Genomic DNA, 22,559 nt, shown 5'->3' on the forward strand with positions numbered 1-22,559 from the left:
AGGGAAATTTCATATACTGCTTTCTATAATGACTATACCATTTTACATTCCGATTAACAGCATACAAGTGTTCCAGTTTTTCCACATCCTCACCAATATTTATAATGTTCTGATTTTTTTTTGATAATGATCATTATTATTTTGATTTGCATTTCCATGATGATTATCGATGTTGAGCAATGCCTGTTGGCCATTAGTATGTCTTTTTCAAAAAAGAAATATCTATTGAGACCTTTGCCCAATGTTTATTTAGTTTATTTTGCTATTGAGCTTTGAAGGAGTTCCTCATATATTTTGGATATTAACTCCTTATTAGAAAATGGTGTGCAAACATTTTCTTCCATTCCTTAGGTTGCCTTTTCATACTACTGTTTCCTTTACTGTATGGAAGGTTTTTAATGAGATGTACTGCCACTTGTTAATTTTTGCTTTTGTTGCCTGTGCTTTTGTTTACAAATTCAGGAAATCATTGTGAAGACCAAAGCTATGAAGTTTTCCTTCCATATTTTCTCCTATGAGATTTATAATTTCAGGTCTTATGTTTAAACCTTTAATTAATTTTGAGTTGGTTTTGTGTATGGTGTAAGATAAAGGCAAATTTTGTTCTGCATCAGAATATTTAGTTTTATCAACACCATTTGTTGAAGAGACAACTGTTTCCCCATTGTGTAGTTTTGCCATCTTTGTTAAAGATAATTTGATCACAGATGTGTGGGTTATTTCTCTTCTCTGTTCTGCTTCATTGGTCTATATGTCTATTTTTATGCTAGAACTATATTTACTGATTACTGTAGCTTTGTAATATAGTTTGAAATCAAGACATGTGAGGCTTTGTTCTCTTTCTCAAAATTGTTTTAGCTATTTTGGGTCCTTTGTGATTCAATGTGAATTTTAGGATTCTTTTTTTTTTTTTTTTTGTCATTGGGATGTTGATAGGGATTGTGATAAACTTGTAGATCAATTTCAGTAGTATGGACATTATTATATTACATTATTATATTTTAACAACATTATCTTCCAATTCATACATGTGAGATGCCTTTCCATTTATTTTTCTTTAAATTACATCAGCAATGTTTAATTATTTTCACTGTATAAATCATTTATCACCTTGATTAAGTTTATTTGTAAGTATTCTACTTTATTCTTTTCACTGCTATTGTAAATGGGATTGTTTTCTTGATTTTCTTTTTGCATGATTAGTGTATAGAAACACAAGTGATCTTTCTTATATGAATTTTTGTATCCTGTAACTTTTCTTAATTATTTTATTACTCTTAACATTTTTTCTCTTTTTTTTGGTGAAATTTATAGTTTTCTATATATAAGATCCTGTCATCTGTGAACAGATATTTTTACTTCTTCCTTTCTTATTTGGATACACTGCATTTTTTTCTTGCTTAATTGTTTTGCCTAGAACTTCCAGTACTATCTTGAATAAAAGTGGTGAGGGGGGCATCCTTGTTTTATTCCTGATCTTAGAGGAAAAGTCTTTACTTTTTCATCAGTTAGTATGATATCAATCTGGACTTTTTCTTGTATGGCCTTTATTCTATTTAGGTAATTTTCTTCTTTTCCCAGTTTGTTGAGTGTTTATTTTTTTATCATGAAAGACTATTGAATTTTGTCAAGAACTTTATCTGCATCTATTGAGAGTATCCTGTGATTTTTATCTTTCAATCTGTTAATAATGGTGTATCAAATTGACTGATTTTTATATATTGAAACATCCTTGCATTCCAGAGATGAACCTCACTTAGTGATGGTGTATGATTCTTTTAATTTGCCACTGCGTTTGGTTTGCTAGTATTTTGCTCAAGGGTTTGTGAATTTATGTTAATATTTGTCAGAGGTCTTGGACTGGAGTTTTCTTTTCTTCGGGTGACTTTATATGGCTTTGGTATGAAAGTAAACACTCCTTCTTTTCTAAGTTATGGAATAATTTGAGAAAGATTAGTATTAACTCATCTTTAAATATTTGGTAGAATTTACCAGTAAAACCATTGGGTTACAGTATTTTGTTGGGTGGTCTTTTGTTACTGATTCAGTCTTCTTAATAGTAGTTGGTCTGCTGAGATCTTTGTATTTCTTGATGATGCAATCTTAGTAGATCATATGGTTCAAGGCATTTATCCCTTTCTTCTAGGTTAACCCACTTTGCACTGCTTTTTCTCTGTTCCAATAAGGTTTGGTTTTTTTTTTTTTTTTTGCTTGTTTTCATTTGCCTCAAGATATTTTCTAATTTCCTTTTTGATTTTCTGAGATCCATTGACTATTCCAAAGCAATTAGAGGCTCACAGTACCAGAGAAGGGCAATGCCATAGAATGCTCAAACTACTGCATAATTGTACTCATTTCACATGCTAGCTAGGTCATGCTCAAAATCCACCAAGGCAAGCTTCAACAGTGAGTGAACTTAGAACTTCCAGATATACAAAGTGGATTTAGAAAAGGCAGAGGAACCAGAGATCAAATTGTCAACATCTGTTGGATCACAGAAAATGCAAGAGAATTCCAGAAAAACATCTACTTCTGCTTCATTGACTATGCTAAGCCTTTGTCTGTGTGGCTCACAATAAACTGTGGAAAATTCTTAAAGAGATAGGAATACCAGAGCACCTTATCTGCCTCCTGAGAAACCAGTTTGTAGGTCAAGAAGCAACAGTTAGAACTGAACATGAAACAACAAACTGGTTCCAAACTGGGAAAGGAATATCAAGTCTGTATATTGTCACCCTGTTTATTTAACTTATATGCAGAGTACATCAAGTGAAAAGCAGGGCTGGATGAAGCACATGCTGGAATCAAGATTGCTGGGAGAATCAATAATCTCAGATATACAGATGACACCACCCTTATGGCAGAAAACAAAGAGGAACTAAAGAACCTCTTGATGAATGTGAAAGAGGAGAGTGAAAAAGCTGGCTTAAAACTCTTGAAACTCAACATTCAAAAAGTTAAGATCATGGCATCCAATCCCATCAATTCATGGCAAATAGATGGGGAAACAATGGAAACAGTGACAGATTTTATTTTCTTGGGCTCTAAAATAACTGCAGACAGTGACTGCAGCCATGAAATTAAAAGACGCTTGCTCCTTGGAAGAAAAGCTATGACAAGCCTATACAGGGTATTAGAAAGCAAAGACATGACTCTGCCAACAGAGGTCCGTATAGTCAAAGCTATGGTTTTACCTGTGGTCTTGTATGGATATGAGAGTTGGACCCTAAAGAAAGCTGAGTGCTGAAGAATTGATACTTTTAAACCGTTGTGTTGGAGAAGACTCTTGAAAGTCCCTTGCATTGCAAGGAGATCAAGCCAGTCAATCCTAAAGGAAATCAACCCTTAGTATTCATTGGAAGGACTGATGATGAAGCTGAAGCTCCAATATTTTGGCCACCTCATGCGGAAAGCTGACTCATTGGAAAAGGCCCTGATGTGGGGAAGATGGAAAGCAGGAAGAGAAGGGGATGACAGAGGATGAGATGGTTGGATGGCATCACTGACTCAATGGACATGAGTCTGAGCAAGCTTCAGGAGATGGTGAAGGACAGGGAAGCCTGGGGTGCTGCAGTCCCTGGGGACGCAAAGAGTCAGATACAGCTGAGTTACTGAAGAACAATAACAAGAGGCTGGCAGGTTTCTCCTTCGGTGGTTTCTGTTTTTTGTTCTCTCTGGTGTCTGTAATGTGGGCTGCAAGTTTTCTCTTCCTACCACAGCAAGTCACCCCACTATCTCTTATTCTCTGCAGCCACCAGGTCATCCAAATTGTGCTGGTTCATCAGCTTCCCATTCATGCAAGGTACATACCAGTTGCAGGGGAAGTTGTTGAAACAGCTAGAATGTTGGGAACTTCCTACACTTCTTTCTTTCTACCTTTAGGGAGAAGCCTTGATTTGTTCATCTTTTCCCAATTGTATCAAGTCCTGCTGGTCATAGCAAGCTGCACTCACTCCTATTTGTTCTCAGTATCTCTTAGGCATTCTAACAATACCAAGCCCATTAGTTTTACAAATGAGAACAGAAACTAGTTCCTTTGGAAACTCTTGGAAAAGCTGCAACACTGGATGCATGTTCCACCCTTCTCTTTCCTTCCAGGGAAGAAGTAGTGAGTTAAGACCTGTGTTGAGCTGTGTTGTGTTGGGGGAAATGCTGATGGAGGGTAAAATGAACTTAATCTTCTTGTTCATTTCTTGCAGCTGTTCTTGGCTTTGCACTCACCCAGGGTATGCAACTTCTAAACTGAGTTCTGGAATTTTCATAAATATCTTTTGGTTCACACTTCATTGTTAAATTGATACATCTGTGCCTGAACAAAGGTGAGTCGTTCTTGACTATAGAACATTTCCTTTCTCATCTGTATGAAAATCTCCTATAGTGTGATTTATTCATGTCACGTTAAAAGTTGGGAACAGCCTTTATATACATCCTTTTTGTTAAGTCTTGAATAAAATTTGAATCAGTTCCTATATATTTATCTCTAAACTCTTGATTTGTCTGAATGGTTCAGTTGTTATGATGATCACAATAATCAAACTGCCAACGGCTGATCTACATTATGCTGAATGCTCTGTGGGGAAAGTGTTCAAATTTTAATTTTCAGATTGAGGAAATGTGTCTAGGGCAACGTCTATGTATAATTACATTGTTTCACTGAAGTGTGGGATCAGAAATGTGAATAATTCTTTAGTGTTTTGGCGGAACAATGTTTCCCTGAACTCTTCACAAAGGAGGAAGCTGAACAGTAGAGCAAAGCATGGGTGATAATGTTAAAGCTGGCTAACTACTGAAAGGGCTGATAATAGGGAGATGGCTAATCTCCAAGGATAAGGAAACTGAAAAGACATTTGACTTAGAGGCTGACTGTGGAGGCTCCTGACTGAACCAGCATTCCTGGCCAGGGGCATGGCAAGTTCAGATTTTTGGTAAGTTATCAGTAATAAATCGGTCAGTTGAGAAATTGGGGACATTCATCACAAATATATTTAATTTTGAAACTCTGAATTTCATGGTAGGAAAACGTCAAGTTGGGGCACTACCTCATTGTATAAGATTCCTGATGATGCGCTGGAGGCAGGACTAGAGTTTTGTCTTCAAAGAGTGGGCTTGACAGCACTGAAATGGCCATGACCAGCAGTGCAGGATTAAAAGACATCTAAACAGAAATCTAGCTTTTTGGATCTGACCAGTGTTTACCGCCTGGAAAGTGAGGGTAGAGCACTGGCAGCTTGTTTATTTTTTTAAATACTGACATGTGGACTTCAACTGTGGCTATAGATTCAGTGGTTCTGGAGTGGATTAGGGGATGTGTATTTATATATGCTCCAGGTGTGAGGACCACTGGAGGAAGATAGGCAGATAGAGAGGATGCTGCACTCTTGGGCTAGCCTCAGATGTATTTAGTGACCACAGGAGGTTGACAGAGGTGGGAGGAGATCAATATGAGGGAGCATGAGATCTTCCCAGCCCAGACTGAGAGAAGAACAAATCAGGTGGTGGCAGCTGTTTAGAAGAATTCCACCTCCTAAAGGCCTCTTCAGGGATTGGGGGAAGTGAGCCTACAAATGAGACCTTTAGGGAATCCAACATCAAAGAAGACAGAGGAAGAAGAAATAAGCAGCCCCCTCAGGAGTGATTTCTGTTCTTTTAATGAACGTTTTGGTGTCTCCAGGCAAGAAAATAGTGATTCTTTTTTTAAACAATTGATGTTGTTTTTAAGCCTTGAAACTAAGGGATCAAGAAAAGCTCCCTAAGAAACTTTGTGCTCAGAAGCCCTTTACTTTTTCAAAATAGATAAGAAGGTGGAGGAGAGAAATGAGTGCATGCTGTGTTCTATTTCTGATTCAGAAAAGCCAACTTACTTGCAATAAAACACAAGCATTTATAAAGGTGAGATTAATTGGTAATTTTAGCCATGGCTACCTTACGATTTTTTAAGGGAAAGGGTACTTTTCTAAATGTCATTTTTATATTTTACATTTTTGTATCAATAGCTACTCTTTTTAGAGCCCACTTTTACTGAGCACCTAATAGAGCACTAAGTGTTTTACATTTCATGATGGCTTCGACCCCTGTAGTTAGAGGCCCTGACCTCTATAGACGTAGAAATTTTGAATCTAAGAGATTTAGTCATTTGCCCGAGATCGTAGATGTTGAATGTGAGAAGGCCAGGTTTCAAGCCATATAGACTGTCTTCAGCACTCACATCCTTCATCACTGACACTCTGCTACACGTGGCCTTAATATAATTCCAAAATATTGTTTAACTGTGTCGTAACCATTTCTCTACTGGCTACTGCGTCTCCAAGCTTGTAAGAAACATTATTGCTTTTATACCCTACTTTGATCACCATGGCTCAGACGGTAAAGTATCTGCCCGCAATGTGGGAGACCTGGGTTTGATCCCTGGGCCTGGAAGATCCCCTGGAGAAGGAAATGGCAACCTGCTCCAGTACTCTTGCCTAGAAAATTCCATGGATGGAAGAGCCTGGTGGGCTACAGCCCACGGGATCACAAAGAGTTGGACACGACTGAGCGACTTCACTTCACTTCACTTGATCGCCATTAGGAAAAACAAACCACCATCTAATGTAATAATCAGTTTTGAGATGAAAATACACTTAGAAAATTTACATACTTTTAAATAATAATTTTATGATGCAGTACAGTATTTACTTAGAGTAATATTTTAGATTTTGTGAGTTTTAAAAATCATCCCTAATTAATGGTTGATTTCTTAAAATAGTTTTAAAAATTAAGTGATTGAAAGGAAGTAAAAAGAACAGACCATACAAATCTTTAATTAACATAATGTGATTATGCATACATAATATTACTATTACAGCAAAAATAATATTTTTTATTGTGGTCTCCTTATAAGTCTTCCCTGAAGACTTGACATAGCTTTACTAAGAAGTGGAAGATGATTAAATATTAATTACATAAAAATTAAATTATTATTATTTAGTATTAATAAAGTTACAAAGATTTCATGAAGAAATCATTGTGCAGTTAGGAGTGCATCATAGATCAGTTAGAATTCATTTTATTTCCCTTTTTAAAGGAAGTAATTAAAGATTTTTCTAAGATTCTCTGCTGACATTTTAGGTAAATAATGGGATATTTTTTCATTGTATTAAAAACAGTACTAATAGCCATTTATAAATCTTCTTTTTAAATGTGATTATCAGAAATGATGTCCTAATATTTTTTAAATAAATATTAAATTAAAAAATTTTTTCACTTGAGAATTACTTAGAAGTGTCATTTTTAATATGCAAAATCTTATCTTTTGCACCCAAGCAGTGTGTTGTTTAGATACTTCCCAGGTGGCTCAGTGGTAAAGAATCCGCCTGCCCATGCAGGAGACACAAGTTTGCTCCCTGGGTCAGAAAGATTCTCTGGAGAAGGAAATGACAACCTATTCAAGTAGTCTTGCCTAGGAAATACCATAGACAAAGGAGCCTAGTGGGCTATGGTCCATGGGGTAGCAAGAATTGGACACAACTTAGCGACTAAACAACAGCAACAACATGTTGTTTAGAGCACTAAAAAGAAGAAAGTGTGCTTCCAGTAATATCACATAACTTACATGGGGCTGAGCTCCAAAACAGAAATTTAAACAGAACAGCATGTTCTTTGTTCCCTGAATAATGCCAAGTAAATATGTTTAGAACAATATTCCCTTCATACCTCATGTCCTCTCTGGAATATGTCTACACAGGAAAACAACTCTTGTGAGTATTTATGGGGCCATTTCCTATCACTTGTTTGGCAAGAACCCGAGGCTCTGTCTTTCAACCTTGTTTGATCAGTTGTTATATCGATTCCCCGTTTTCTATTGAGTCATCACAATGATTAAAATAAATATATGGTAGGTCAGATTGGGAAACCAAAATCCCTTCCAGCTGTTAAGAGAAATGATCTAACTAGAATTCATTTCTCAATGTGAATTCCACAGAGCATGTGTGTTGAATATTCTGTGCGGGGGAAATTTCAGTGGCTTAATAGGAAATATACAGTTGACTCTTGAACAATACTGGCTTGAAGAGTGTGGGTCCACTTATCTGCGGATTTTTTTTTTTTCAAAAAGTGCATACTACAACACTACACAAACTATAGGGAACTACAGAACAGAGGGCCAACTATAATGTTATACACAGATTTTGACTGCACAGGATTTTGGCACCTCTAAGCCTTCTGTTGTTCAAGGTCAACTGTGTATTTGGGGGGAGATTTGCTTGCCTCTTAACTTATCTAAGACTATGAGAAGTCTTGCACTTTAAAAGATTGCAATGAGCTTATTTCAGTATTGCTTACATTTATTTGAGTACAAATGATACTTCTCTTGGAATATCTGGGAGAAACATTACTCCTCTGTGAAAAATGCTTAGGCATATATTACGGTAGTCCAGCTAACAGCAGTTTGATTATTTTGATTATCATAATGATTGCATTCATCAACTGAATAAAGACTTGGAGGTCAAATATATAGTAAGTGAACTAAGTGTTATTCAAGATACAACAAAGAGGATGAGTATAGAGTGTGTCCCAGATCTTGATCTGCATGACCAAATCACAGCATAGGCGATTTCATACAGATACAAGTGTAATGAGAAAGGAACTATTCTGCAGTCAGGATGCAGCTGAAGGAAATATGGTTTCGTGTGATATACAGATACACAGGTGTGCTGTTCATTTTGGTAGCACTTGATTTGTGACAACCATATGGGGGAGAAAAGAAAAAAACTTGCTACAGAGCCCAATAAGATGGCCCCATTCATAGAGCAAAATTCCTTTTTAAAAGGTTAAGAATGAGAGAGAAACTTCTTGGACAGTATATCAGATGGGAAGGCTTTGCTTTGTAGCTAATGGAAACAATTGTCCAGAAAATGAATGCATTACTAAAGATGCTAAGACACCCTGCATTAGAGAAAGACTTTTTGACTTAAGTACATGGAATAAAAGGTGGTTTATTACCGTATAATCCACCGACAAACAGTGCTTGTATTATTAGAAGGCTTGGGATAATGGGGAGCCTCAAAGGATCCAGAAGATCCAGTCAACAAAAATCTTCCATCACAAGCTGTGGCTGTGAAAAAGAGGAAATTAATGTCAGACAAAAACCATCTTGGAAGCATTTCTCAAATGAAATGGGATTCAAATCGGCTAGTGAATCTTCATAGAACACTCATGACTAAATCTACAGCAGTCTATTTCACAAAACCAAAATGATCGAGTGGAAGTAGATCAAATTCCATGTTTTAAATCTGTTACTTATTTTCAAATACTTTTACAGAACCCATCATAGAGTCCATAAAAACAGTTCAGTTCAGTTCAATTGCTTAGTCGTGTCCGACTCTTTGCGACCCCATGAACTGCAGCACTCCAGGCCTCCTGTCCATCACCCACACCCGGAGTCCACCTAAACCCATGTCCATCGAGTCAGTGATGCCATTCAACCATCTCATCCTCTGTCGTCCCCTTCTCCTCCTGCCCCCAATCCTTCCCAGCATTAGGGTCATTTCTCAACGTGAATTTCCAATGAGTCAGCTCTTTGCATCAGGTGGCCAAAGTATTGGAGTTTCAGCTTCAACATCAGACCTTCCAATGAACACCCAGGACTGATCTCCTTTAGGATGGACTGGTTGGATCTCCTTGCAGTCCAAGGGACTCTCAAGAGTCTTCTCCAACACCACAGTTCGAAAGCATCAATTCTTCTGCGCTCAGCTTTCTTTACAGTCCAACTCTCACATCCATACATGACCACTGGAAAAACCATAGCCTTGACTAGGAGGAAAGCATTTTATTTCTAAATACCAGTAACTAAGTTGCATTTTAGTATAGTCTTTCATATTTGTAAAAGAAACAAATATATTTGAATTATAAACTTTCAATTTAAACAAATAACTACTGTGTTCTTTGGTTTTTTTTCCCCACTAAGTTGGAGCTAGAGTGAGTTTCAACTGTGTGTACTAAGTGATTTATCTTCCTGAATATGGTCAGAATATGACCAGGCAAATGAAACATGTGGTGCAATTGGCTTGAAGAAAACTTTCCATTCAATCTACTGCACACAACTTCTAGACTTCATTTTTGCTCCTTTTATATGGACTCATGATCTAGTTCAGTATTTTCATTCAGCATCTCTGAATGTGTTTTTCCTTCCTATGACAACTCACTTTCCTCTTTTAATTCTTGCAGCATGAATATATTTATGTCAAGTCAAAGAGTTTAAGTATGAGTGTCAGAGTGTTCAGTGCTCAGTTGTGTCCTACACTTTGCAACCCTATGGACCTAGCCCAGCAGGCTCTGCTGTCCGTGGAATTCTCCAGGCAAGAATATTGGAGTGTGTTGCTGTTTCCTATTTCAGGGGATCTTCCCAACCCAGGAATAAAACCCATGTCATTTGCGTCTCCTGCATTGGCAGGCGGACTCTTTACCATTGTACCACCTTGGAAGCCATTCTCTTTAATGTCATGCATTACTACTGATCTTAGTTTTCATATGAATCATTTCCAATTAGAGTAAGCCTTTTTGAAAGCATGAACCAGGAGTTATGAATTAACAGCTTTTCATTTTATACTTGCTATGTATCATATGTATTGAAAATAAAATTAATGTTTTTCTTAGGTTATTTTCTGTATACTTAGTTCTACTGATATTATATTCTAAAATAAAGACTTCTGAAATGTGTCCTTTATCTCTTGGCATGTTGTTAACTCCTCATATGCCAGACGTGTTGACGGAGGGCAGGGAAATCAAGGAAATTTATCAAAATCAGCTTGCTGCTCTTACAATCTGAGTGCTAGCATAAGCTAATCCTAAATTGATAGATGAAAAGGCCCATCCTAACATTATACAAAAATGCCATCAAGTTATAAACTACAATAAATATTATGTGACATGAAATATTTTACATGAACAAAATAAATTGAACAGCACATGGAAATCTAGGTAAAAATCTTGCATTTTGGTTGACTTTTTACTACTTTGGGCATATATGTTTTAAAGGCATATAAGGTAAAGGCATAAAAAAAGGTAGATACATTTTAAGATTCAAAGTCTGTTAAGAACCATGGCCTAGGAGTTAATTGTACTGGATTATGCATGGGATTGTTGTAGCCTAGTTCCCAGCAGGTGACAAAAGAAATAAAAAAAGAACAAATTAAGAACAGAAAAGATAATAATCTAATATCATAGATTTCAGGAAATAAAAGGGAAAAATCCGTGATTTGTTGACAGAACTGACTCAATTGGTATGTTATACTTACTGGAACAAAAAGGACAATTAAGGCTAATTTATATGATTTGAAAGTAAATGGTGAAAATATGACTTTTTAAGGCAGAAGTAAACAATTTTCTAGTTGTAGAATAACTCCCTTGTTCATTCAAAGCTGTCTATTATAAACACACCAAAGAAATGAGACCATTAATCCCTTAGCTTCATTGATCATAAAAGTAAGAATAATATCTGCTTGTATTTTAAATGATATATGGAGCCTTTTAATCACAGTTTGTAAAGAAACATGTGGACTCCAAGATTATTGGCAAAGCATGAAAATCCACTGCTATTGTAAATAGTTTATATTTAAACTATAATACTTAGGCACTCAGTGAGGAAGAGCAATCAATCCTACCAGCAATAAAACACAGCTGCTAGCATTGGTGCAATATTTCTTATTTACTGGCCTTGCCCTAAGGTCACTATATAAGTATTAATAGTGTTCTCTTCACCACAACCTTATGATGTTTTAGGTGGGAAAACTGAGGTACAGAGGGTTAAGTAACTAGCATAAGTTCTCCCAGCTTATAAGCAACGATTCAAAGCCAGGCAGTCTTACCTAATACCTAATATTATCTAATACCACAATATATAAAGCTATCACAATGATATCACTCAAATATCTCTTTGAGTTGAAAAGCAGATGTGTGTGTGTGTGTGTGTGAGAGAGAGAGAGAAATTATAAATGAAAGATGAAATGAAATTAAAAGAATTTCATCAATCCAGTATTTTTAAAATTAGAATATAGATCACATTTGCAATAGCACTTCACAACAAACAGGAGAAATAAAAAGAAAAAAAAATATGGAGTAAAATAGGGAACAAAACAAGACCAGTTTTAGAATGCATAAATCCTATTTGCAAAGATGATAACATTTTAGTAATCCTCGTCCACTCACTACATAGTTGTGGGGAAAGGTATCAACAGCTTTGTGCTCCACAACAGGATTAATAAATTTCAAAAAAAAAACTGAATTATGTCCCTGTTGGCAAAGATGGTTGCATGTTTGCCATACCTTTACTCAGTTCCTTTCTAGGTGCATAACTAGATTGCATATCTCCAAATGGGTCACATGACATAGTCTGGTTAATAAACTATGGTGGAAGTGATCGTATTTATTTCCAGATATGATTTCTAAAAAGATCTTCTGTAACATTCTTCCATTTTCTGTCAGCGGGTTGCAAAGAATCCAGGGGAGAACTTGGCTCAGAAGGTATGGTGGAGGCACTGGAACCCAGAATGCTTCAGAGCACAGCCTCTTGCCATCTTTCTTGAATTATAGTGTCAGTGATAAATTGTAATTGCCTTATATTGTTAAGATTATTTATCATAATATTTTTTGTTGTTGTTCAGTCACTAAGTCGTATCTGACTCTTTGCAACCCCAGGGACTGCAGCACAACGGCCTTCCCTGTCCTTTACTATCTCCTAGAGCTTGCTCAAACTCATGTCCATTGAGTTGGTGATGCCATCCAACCATCTCATCCTCTGTCATCCCCTTCTCCTCCCACTTTCAACCTTTCCCAGCATCAGGGTCTTTTCCAATGAGTCAGTTCTTCGCATCAGGTGGCCAAAGTATTAGAGTTTCAGCTTCAGCATCAGTCCTTCCAATGAATATTCAGGACTGATTTCCTTTAGAATTGACTGGTTTGATCTCCTTTCAGTCCAAGGGGCTCTCAAGAGTCTTCTCTAACATCACAGTTCAAAAGTATTAATTCTTCAGTGCTCAGCCTTCTTTAGGGTCCAACTCTCACATCCATACATGACTATTGGAAAAACTATAGCTTTGACTAGATGGACCTTTGTCAGCAAAGTGATGTTTTTTTAATATGTTGTTTAGATTTGTCACAGCTTTCTTCCAAGGAGCAAGCACCTTTGAAGTTCATGTCTGTAGTCACTGCCCATAGCGATTTTGGAGCCCAAGAAAATAAAGTCTGTCACTGTTTTCATTGTTTCCCCATCTATTTGCCATGAAGTGATGGGACCAAATGCCACGATCTTCATTTTTTGAATGCTGAGTTTTAAGCCAGCTCTTTTACTCTCCTCTTTCATAATATTTAGTTTGCCCTTAAGAACATGATCAGTTTGTGTGTTCAGTTTTCTATGAAGTTGCTGAGTTTTAGTGGAAATGGATAATCTACAGACCAATTTATGCTGTAAAGGGACTTTGGGAATTCACGCATTTGAGAAAAGATTAAGAAGAACATTCCTGAAGGCATTTAAAGTAAAGTTACAATAGTACTGAACTACTTATAACAGCTATGACAAACATAGACAGCATCTTAAAAAAACAGAGATATTATTTTGCCAACAAAGGTCCGTCTAGTCAAAGCTATGGTTTTTCCAGTAGTCATGTATGGATGAGAAAGTTGGACTATAAAGAAAGCTGAGCGCCAAAGAATTGATGCTTTCGAACTGTGGTGTTGGAGAAGACTCTCGAGAGTCACTTGGACTGCAAGTAGATCAAACCAGTCAATCCTAAAGGAAATCAGTCAGGAATACTCATTGGAAGGACTGATGCGGAAGCTGAAGCCCCAATACTTTGGCCACCTGATGCGAAGAACTGACTCCTTAGAAAGAACCCTGATGCTGGGAAAGATTGAAGGCAGGAGAAGGGGACGACAGAGGATGAGATGGTTGGATGGCACCACTGATTTGAAGGACGTGAGTTTGAGCAAGCTCCGGGAGTTGGTGATGGACAGAGAAGCCTGGTATACTGCAGTCCATGGAGTCGCAGAGTCGGACATAACAGAGTGACTGAATTGAGCTGAACGTTACATAAGACATGAAGCAGGGCATACTTCTGGAAAAACAGATATAACCCAGCCATAGCTGACTACGATTACTAAGTATTCAGGATTATAATTTTTTAGGCTACAAAGTGCTTTTTAGTGTGGTGCTAGGAGAAAAACTCTCAGTGGGAGATAAATGAACCTGTCCAATATTATACTATCAGCCATTCTATTGAACTATCCAGAATTGACTATAATGGAATGGGATTCATATAGGTGTGTTCTTAGGACCTGCTGAGAGCTCCCTCTGCTGGCTCATTATTTTTTAGTAGTGTGTTTGCTCAGTACACTGAATTCTCCAGGAGTATACATCAAACTGGAAAAGGGCACGGCAACCCACTCCAGTATTATTCTTTCCAGGAGAATTCCAGGGACAGAGAAGCCTGGTGGGCTACAGTCCATAGGGTAGTAAAGGGTTGGACATGACTGAGTGACTATCATACACATACACACACACACACACACACACACACACACATAAATCAAACATGATCTCTGCCCATCTGCCCAAGTCTATTTTGCATGTACGTATGAGACAGACAACCTGTGGAGACACTTGCCAGCTTCCAAATAGGCTTAAACATTGGCCTAAAGGGTGTGGATCAGCACTTCTCATAGGTCAGCTAAAAAGTGAACTTTCTTGCTGATGTAATCCTCATCAGAACAAAAAACAATTTAAAGAAATCTTGGTTCTGCTATCGTCAGCTATAAGTTGTGAAACCTAAATAACTAAAGCCTAAAAAGGAAGCTGTTTAGGAAGTTAACATTAATACTACTCTATTAATAACACCGACTAAAATTAGAGCTCACAGCTGGAGGAATAAGGGAGAGAAGAGAGAGCATAGGTCAGTTTCACACAGATAGTTCTCTTAAAATCATCTTTCAGTGAGTGTAAATTGATGGACAGGGTTTTCTTCTAGAAATTGTGCAACAATTCGAGCTCAAGTTTGAGGTGGTGCTGAGGTGAAGTACTCACAATCATTTATGATTAAGTAATGAATGAAAGCGTGAGAGTGAAAATGTTAGTCGCTAAGTCATGGCTGACGCTTTGTGACCCCATGGACTGTGCCCTGCTAGGCTCCTCTGGCAATGGAACTCTCCAGGCAAGAATATAGGAGTGGGTTGCCATTTCCTCTTCCAAGGGATCTTCCCAGCCCAGGCATCTGACCAAGTATACAAACCTGGGGTCTTCCACATTGTGGGTGGATTCTTTACCATTTGAGCCACCAGGGAAGCCAAATAATGAATAAAACAACCTATATGACTATAAATCCTGGATAACTATAGAGTAGTTGATTGATTTTTTTCTCTTCTTTATTCCACAAAGACTTTAAATTGTTTTTGCAAAAAAAAAAAATAGATACAATGCTAACTTAAAAGTGCAAATAATAAAGAAAATCAAGAAAAATGACAAACAAGGATCTATAGGCTTCAGAAAGTTAGTGACTTGGATGGTGAATTGATAGTCAGTTTCAACTGACACAAAACCTTCGTGATATTGAAAAATAATAATGCAGTTTGATTATGTATTTAATGCAAACACATAATCATAATTAGAGAATTCAGTTCTAATACTGAAGTTCATGTCATGAGTTTAGAGTGACTCAGAAACATAATTTATGGCCTTATAACTGACTTCAGGACAAATTGCCACATACAGTGTATTTCTATAGTTATTATTTGATATGCATGGATACTAATTTGTTATGAAAATTATAAACTGTAACAGTGGAGAGCACATAATAGGTGCGGTTCATTTTGTGATTATATATCTTAGATATTTCTCCCCATTTAAAGCTAGTGATCATTGTCATATAGACTTAAAGGTATGTGGCTCACTTTGATACACATAATTTTTGAAATATAAATCGGGGGAACATAACCTCTGTTACCTCATGATGGCACACTTGTATCACATTCCCACTGAAAAGGCTTTGAAAACTGCCTGAAAACCATAGCAAACAAAGACATTGCTTTCTTCTTCTTTGAGTAATTTAGTTATATAAAATAGATTAAAAAATATTCTGTAGCCTGTACTTTCTTCCCGTATGCTTTGAGTGTACTTCAAAGTATGCAGTTAAACTTTGAAGTTTGAATTTTATCCAAGAACATTTGAACTAGGAGTGCTTAGTTGAAGACACTTTAGTCAAGTTGCTGGTTTTTGAGTTGGTTCTGGGAAACAGACCAACTGCCTGTCTTTTCAAGTATATCCTGAGTGGATAGGTAATTTTTAAAACTTCAGTTGGTTCTGGGGCATTTGTCTTCAATTAACATCAAAAAGAAGAGCAAAGTATAATATGTAAAGTGAAGTAAATTTTAACTAAAGCCTTTACACATTTCAGGAACTAATTGCACTCACGGTCAATTTTTAAACTGATTATAAACTATACCAAAAAATTGCTCAATTCCTGCTGTTTAATTTTTCAAGAACAAATTATAGGTTAGAATTGTTCAAATAGTTCTTCACATTACTTATCAATCGTATATACATTTATGTGCCAATCTTTCATGTGTACATTACCCAGGCAATAAAATGAAGAAATAAGCCAAAGAAGAAATATGTTTAAATTACATATTTAAATTTCATGTTTAAATTACAGCTATGTTCAGCATTTAGTAAGTGCTACTTAAGTGTTAACTAACAATAATAATGGTGATTTAAAAAAACTATTAGCACTCTAAACAAATGCCAGTATTTACAAAAAACAAAACAAAACAGATATTTAGTTTAACAGACATGAAGATCTTATTCTCAACTGATTTCCTTTACTCACAGAACTACAACTCAAGTACACTTTTTACCTATCTTTTGTTTCTTTGCCAAAAGTTGAATAAAGGCAACAATTTGAATTCAGGAGTGATGTTCCTGAGTTAAAGACTGTTAAAATGGCAAAAATAAAGTAATCAATATTATGATATGATGGTGAAAAGCATTCAAATTCATAACAGTTCGTAGCAGTTTAATAACGGATGAAATATAAGGTCACTTTCTTCTCTCAGATACTGTTAACCACAGCATTCTTTCTATACTTGTCAAATGGAATTCTGTTTAACTAATAGGTTTAACGTAACAAGATAAAGTTTAAGAATATTAATATGATTAGTTTTAGATTTTTGTCTTACATCATAAACATGACTAAGGATATATCTCAATCTCCATTAATTTCTGGTACCTGAGGGGAGTGTGTGTGTGTGTGGACACAGTGAGGGAGGGTGGAAAAGAAGGGAGGATGGAAGTTAATCACTTACCACAAGTTTTATTGTCTTCATCGGAGCCATCTGGACAGTTTAATTCTCCATCACAAAATAAATCAATTGCTATGCACTTTAGAGAATCAGCACACAGCCTTGAATCAGGTGGGCACTCTACTGAGATATTTCCTTTAAAAAAAAAAAAGATTGAATTTAAAGGTTTCCCACATAATAAATTTAGTTTCCAACCAATGAGATATGTATAGTGTTTAGAAATTTATTATGTATTCTTTGTCATTTAGGTAAGTATATACTTGAAAGTGAAAGTCGCTCAGTCGTGTCTGACTCTGCAGACCCATGGACTATACAGTCCATGGAATTCTCCAGACCAGCATACCAGAGTGGGTAGCCTTTCCCTTCTTCAGGGAATCTTCCCAACCCAGGGATCGAACCCAGGACTCTCGCATTACAGGCGGATTCTTTACCAGCTGATCCACAAGGGAAGCCCAAGTAAGTATATGCTTACTTATGATTATTGCAATTTCAAAAAAAAAATATTTCATTTAATGAATTGATCTTTGAGCTTTAAATTTTGAAGAAATGATACGTATTTCTTCATAGATATTAAATATGATTGATACATATTTCTTCATAGATATTAAATATGATGCTTACTTTGTTGATTTTTTAAAAAGATTGTCTATTTATTCATTTGCTTTTAGTTGTGTGTGCTGGGTCTTTTTTGCTGCATGGGCTTTCTCTAGTTGCGGCAAGTGTGGCTACTCTCTAGTTGCAGTGTGCAGGCTTCTCATTGTGGTGGCTTTTCTTGTTGTGGAGGGAGAATGGGCTTTAGGGCACGTGGACTTCAGTAGTTCCGGCTCCCAGGCTCTAGAGCACAGGCTCAGTATCTGTGGGGAATGGGCCTAGTTGCTCTGAGGCATGTTGGATCTTCCTGGATCAGCGACTTAAACCCACATCTCCTGGATTGGCAGGCAGATTCTTTACCACTGAGCCATCAGGGAAGCCCCTACTTTGTTGATTTTTAATCTTGATAAATGAGTACTACAGTTTGGACTTTAGTCCCAAATATTTACATCTCCTAGGATTGTTACGTGCAATGGAGGGCAATTTGCTAAAACGTGTATCTCATCATCTACAGTATCTAGTAGCCACTTCATTTTCTTATAAACTTATCACTTGAAAATATAGTGGTTGAAGTTAAGGTTTGCATCCTGCAGAACAAAATTTGTCAATAAAAGCTATTTTATAGTAAAATGAAACTTAAAATCCACAGTACATTGAACACGAAAACCCAATGGTTATCTTCTGTTCAATATCTCCTTGCTTCTTGGGTCAGAGTTTCTTAGGGGGAAAGGTGCAAACATGCCCCTGAAGGATTCCATGTCATACTCTGACCAGAATCTGATCAATTTGCACCTCTCAGCCTGTCCTGTCCTTCACCTGCTTCTTTCCACATTGCTAAATATAGAGATGGACTGGGAAATGCATTTTGCTTCTAGAAATTGACTTGGAAATTTTAGGTGCAATCCTAAAAATATATGCCCACTGGATAACCACATGTGTCTTTAATTTTCTGAGCAATGTGAGAATTTGAATATGTTTGTTTATGAGTAGGATAACAATGACAGTTTTTGGAAAATCTTTAAGCTCAATAGCATTTTTTTTCCGTTATTGTTCTTAATCTTAAAGCCAGCATTGTACTGCCATCTGCTGGGTTTTAAAAATATATTTGATTCTGAAATTTCTCTTAGGCTCCAAGAAATAAATCGGGAAAAGTGCTTCTATTAATAAATCTGCTAAGGTAATGCTTAATTAAGAACATTATAGACAGAGTTGCTGGGTATATATGCAACTAAATTGGTCTTTTATAATTGTAATTAAAATAGATATAAGCCATTGGGTAATTCATGGACCACCTAACATCTAAAATAGGACAGGATAAAGCTGAATCATTTCCAAGTTCCAAAATACTCACATTTAAGAGAAGAAATAAATTAAAAAGATATTAAATAAACTTGTATGAATATTATGGCATATATGAGATATTCATCAAGAAAGTTCTTAATTATTGAGCCCCTAATCCATAAGAGGTGTCATGTTGGTAGTATTCAAACAATGCTTGATAAAAAATAAATGAGAAAAAGGACATCATTGTAGTAACTCTGTCTCTTTTTAACAGTGGTTGAAGGAGTTCTAGGTATTCAGCATTTATAAGAATAGATTTGGGCATTTAACTAGGTTCATTATAATTTTGTCTGATCTATTGCTTTGTATGGAAACTTCACTTACTGATGTTTCATATGTCTATTGCTTATTGAAATTTATAGATTGAACTTCAAAACCACACTGCCAAGAGACACCACTTGAAACTTCTGATCTCTTTAATGATTATTCATTCACTTTACAAATATTTATTTGCTATTTATTTGCATCACGGCTTTTTAAGGGATAGAAATAATAGGATGAGTAAGGCAGAGACTATTCTTATGGAGTTTGGAGTTTAGTGGGCAACTGATTCATTGGGTAACAAATTTTGTTTATGAGGTAGAAAAAGGTGATATGGGAATATCAAAGACTGGGCTATGCCATGGATTATCTTCCTTCTGAGTCTGGGATTGAAAACATCTTCATACAAACTAAAATTTGAAATATGCTTAGAAATGCACAAGGAAGAGAGGTATGTGAAATGTATAGATGGTGATATGATAAGAACACATTATTATAGGGAAAACAGAGGCGTCTAACTTATCTAGATGTTGGGATATTTATTGAAACTATGGCAGGAAGGGAGTTTAGTGACAAATTCTGGGGGACATTTTAAAAATAATTTTAACATATTAAAATATTTTTTAAAATAATTGTATTGAAAATTTTAGCATATATATGTGATATGATCAGTTCATGTTTCATAAAGACAATTCTGCTACCAAGTGGAGAATCATGTGAAGAGAGCAGACCAACTGAGAAACCATTTCAACATTCAAGGTAAAAGTTGATGAGAGTTGGAACTCTTGCACTAGCAGGGGAGATGGGGACATATTCCAATTGCTATTTTACAAGTCGAATTGATGAGCTTTAGTGGCCAGATATGCTCCTGGCCAGAGGGAGGTGGATAAAAGGATGCTCAGAATGGTAGATACACTTTGGAGTGGCCATGAAATACCAGTGGTCATTAGTCACAACAGGGATTATCAGAGAAACAGCTGGTGGAATTAGAAAATGACTCTGAAATATTTTGATTTGAAATATTTTGAAATATTTGAAATATTTTGATTTGAAGGTGGAAATATTATACTCTTGTTTAGATGGTACTTTCGATATCTCCATATTCTGTTGTACAAACACTCTTCATCTGTCTTGGTCCATGAATAAAGAGAAATTCCTCTAATTTAAAGCCAATATAGAAAATATGAATATATTCTTTATTTATTATTTATGAATATATATATTCTTTACTTTCTAAAGGAAGTATGTTTTAGGATTTTATCAGATTTTATTTTTACCTAGTGTTCTGTCTCCCTCTCATCTCCTTACATACACAGGTATGATGTCCATTTCCAACAAAACCATTGATTAAAACATTAACTGTTACAGAAATCAGCCAGATGCCAGTTTTTAAAGTAACCTTCCGTTCCTAAAACTAGAGTTCTTTGACTGGACTATTTAGTTTGCCATTTCATCCGTTAGTTTTTACTTTAGTACTTCTCCTTTTCTAGGGAATCTCTACTGTGATTCTCATGAGGAATATTTAACAAAACAGTTAAGGATTTCTATTTAAGGAAATGTGCACAAAAATAATAATTGATTCTGTTTATTAAAATCTGTTCAAATTGTCTAAATATTAGTTGCTGTTTTCTTGACTGGAAAAAAGATTAGCATATTTTTTATATTTACATGACATCTTATCTTCAGGATATTAATTTTTAGCATAATGTGAAAACCCACCATAAATTAGTATTATTTGTAATTCTGCAAATGGAAGGCTTTATCGTCTATTTATATTTGTATCATGAAGGATTCAGTATACACTCAAATGTGATTACTTCAGGATGATCCACAGTCATAACACTGTCCAGTGACTTGAGGTGAGGAATCTTTCGTGTCTATTTTGTGCAGACTCTGGACTAAGCATTGTGGAGCAGAAAAAGACTGAAATCCATTATTTGTTTTCTTCCAAACCAGTTATAAGAAGTGTTACATACAAGACAGTAATTTGAAAATCAGATTTGGGAAATCTTAGATTTTTATTTTCCCTAAAAATAGGTGTAATAACCCTTGGTGACCAAATATGAGACAAATTAAACACAAGATTTAATAGCTTACTTAGTAATGAAATCAGAATCTGAATGCATGATGCCTGCTTTAAGAGACCAAGTTCATTTCACTGTACTGTGTTTGGGAGATATCACTTTACAGAAATTCTCCTCTACTTTGAAAGAACAAATTTAATCATTTTAGCAAGACTGTGGCTGTTCAATTCAAATGAAATCAAAGTGGGAAAATACTTTAATAGTTCTGTTATTATGTGTGTAGGAGTGTCCTAAACTAGAGGAGAGTGCTTAGCAGTATACGTATGTTATTTTCTCAGATGCAGAGAAAACAAATACCTGAAGTCAAAAGACATTTTGTGTTGGTTGCAGTGCCTGTGTCTGAGTCCTAGGACAATCAATTCAATTGAAGATTATCATTCTGCCTTAAATTCTCTTGAACCAATTTCACATTCTTCCCTAAATTCAGCCAGTTCTTTTCTCTCCATCCTCAAACCCCTCCATGTGGTGGAACTACAGAAAATTGCATTTTGTTGAGACTGAGAAAGCCCAAGATCGTGAATCTTGTTTTTCTGCAATCATTGCCTGCCCAGTAAGCAACAAAAGACTAGAACAAGCTGTATTCTAGAAACCCTTCAAGCATATGAACAATTGCCTGAAAGAGCCCCTCTTGGGCACACTGTAACAGCTAGAAATCAATCGGTGTAATACAACCTTAGTTCCCATCTCTCCCTTTACTGTTCCAAATGGGTTAGTAAAACTTTACGGTAATTGGCAACAAAGGCAGTTGAACAATAGAACATAATCCTCATGGACTTTGTACCCCCTATCAAATAAAAATTCTCTTTGGCAGAATTTATAATAGTACTAATGCCAGGTATATGGTGCATGCATTTGTTGATTTTTCTCAAACTCTATCTTCCAGGCATATAAAAATAAGAATAAACTTAACATCCCTGAAAGTCATATTCATAATAAATTACTGCTTGGAAACTGTGGTTT

At 36.0% G+C, this 22,559-nt stretch overlaps 1 protein-coding gene across 2 annotated transcripts in view; it reads right to left on the bottom strand.

Annotated features, from left to right (window-relative positions):
- Positions 1-22,559, bottom strand: part of TMPRSS15 (transmembrane serine protease 15) — a 135,103-nt gene that overhangs the window by 93,212 nt on the left and 19,332 nt on the right. For both annotated transcript variants that reach the window (XM_081572670.1, XM_081572669.1), the window contains 2 exons: positions 17,326-17,457; positions 8,980-9,091 (listed from right to left, as the gene is read on the bottom strand). In XM_081572670.1, coding sequence (XP_081428796.1) covers positions 8,980-9,091; positions 17,326-17,457 — 244 coding nt within the window. The remainder of the gene's footprint in view (positions 1-8,979; positions 9,092-17,325; positions 17,458-22,559) is intronic.

Source organism: Giraffa tippelskirchi, chromosome 2, assembly GCF_054371585.1.
Source record: "Giraffa tippelskirchi isolate mGirTip1 chromosome 2, T2T-mGirTip1v1.2.pri, whole genome shotgun sequence".
Lineage (NCBI taxonomy): Eukaryota > Metazoa > Chordata > Mammalia > Artiodactyla > Giraffidae > Giraffa > Giraffa tippelskirchi.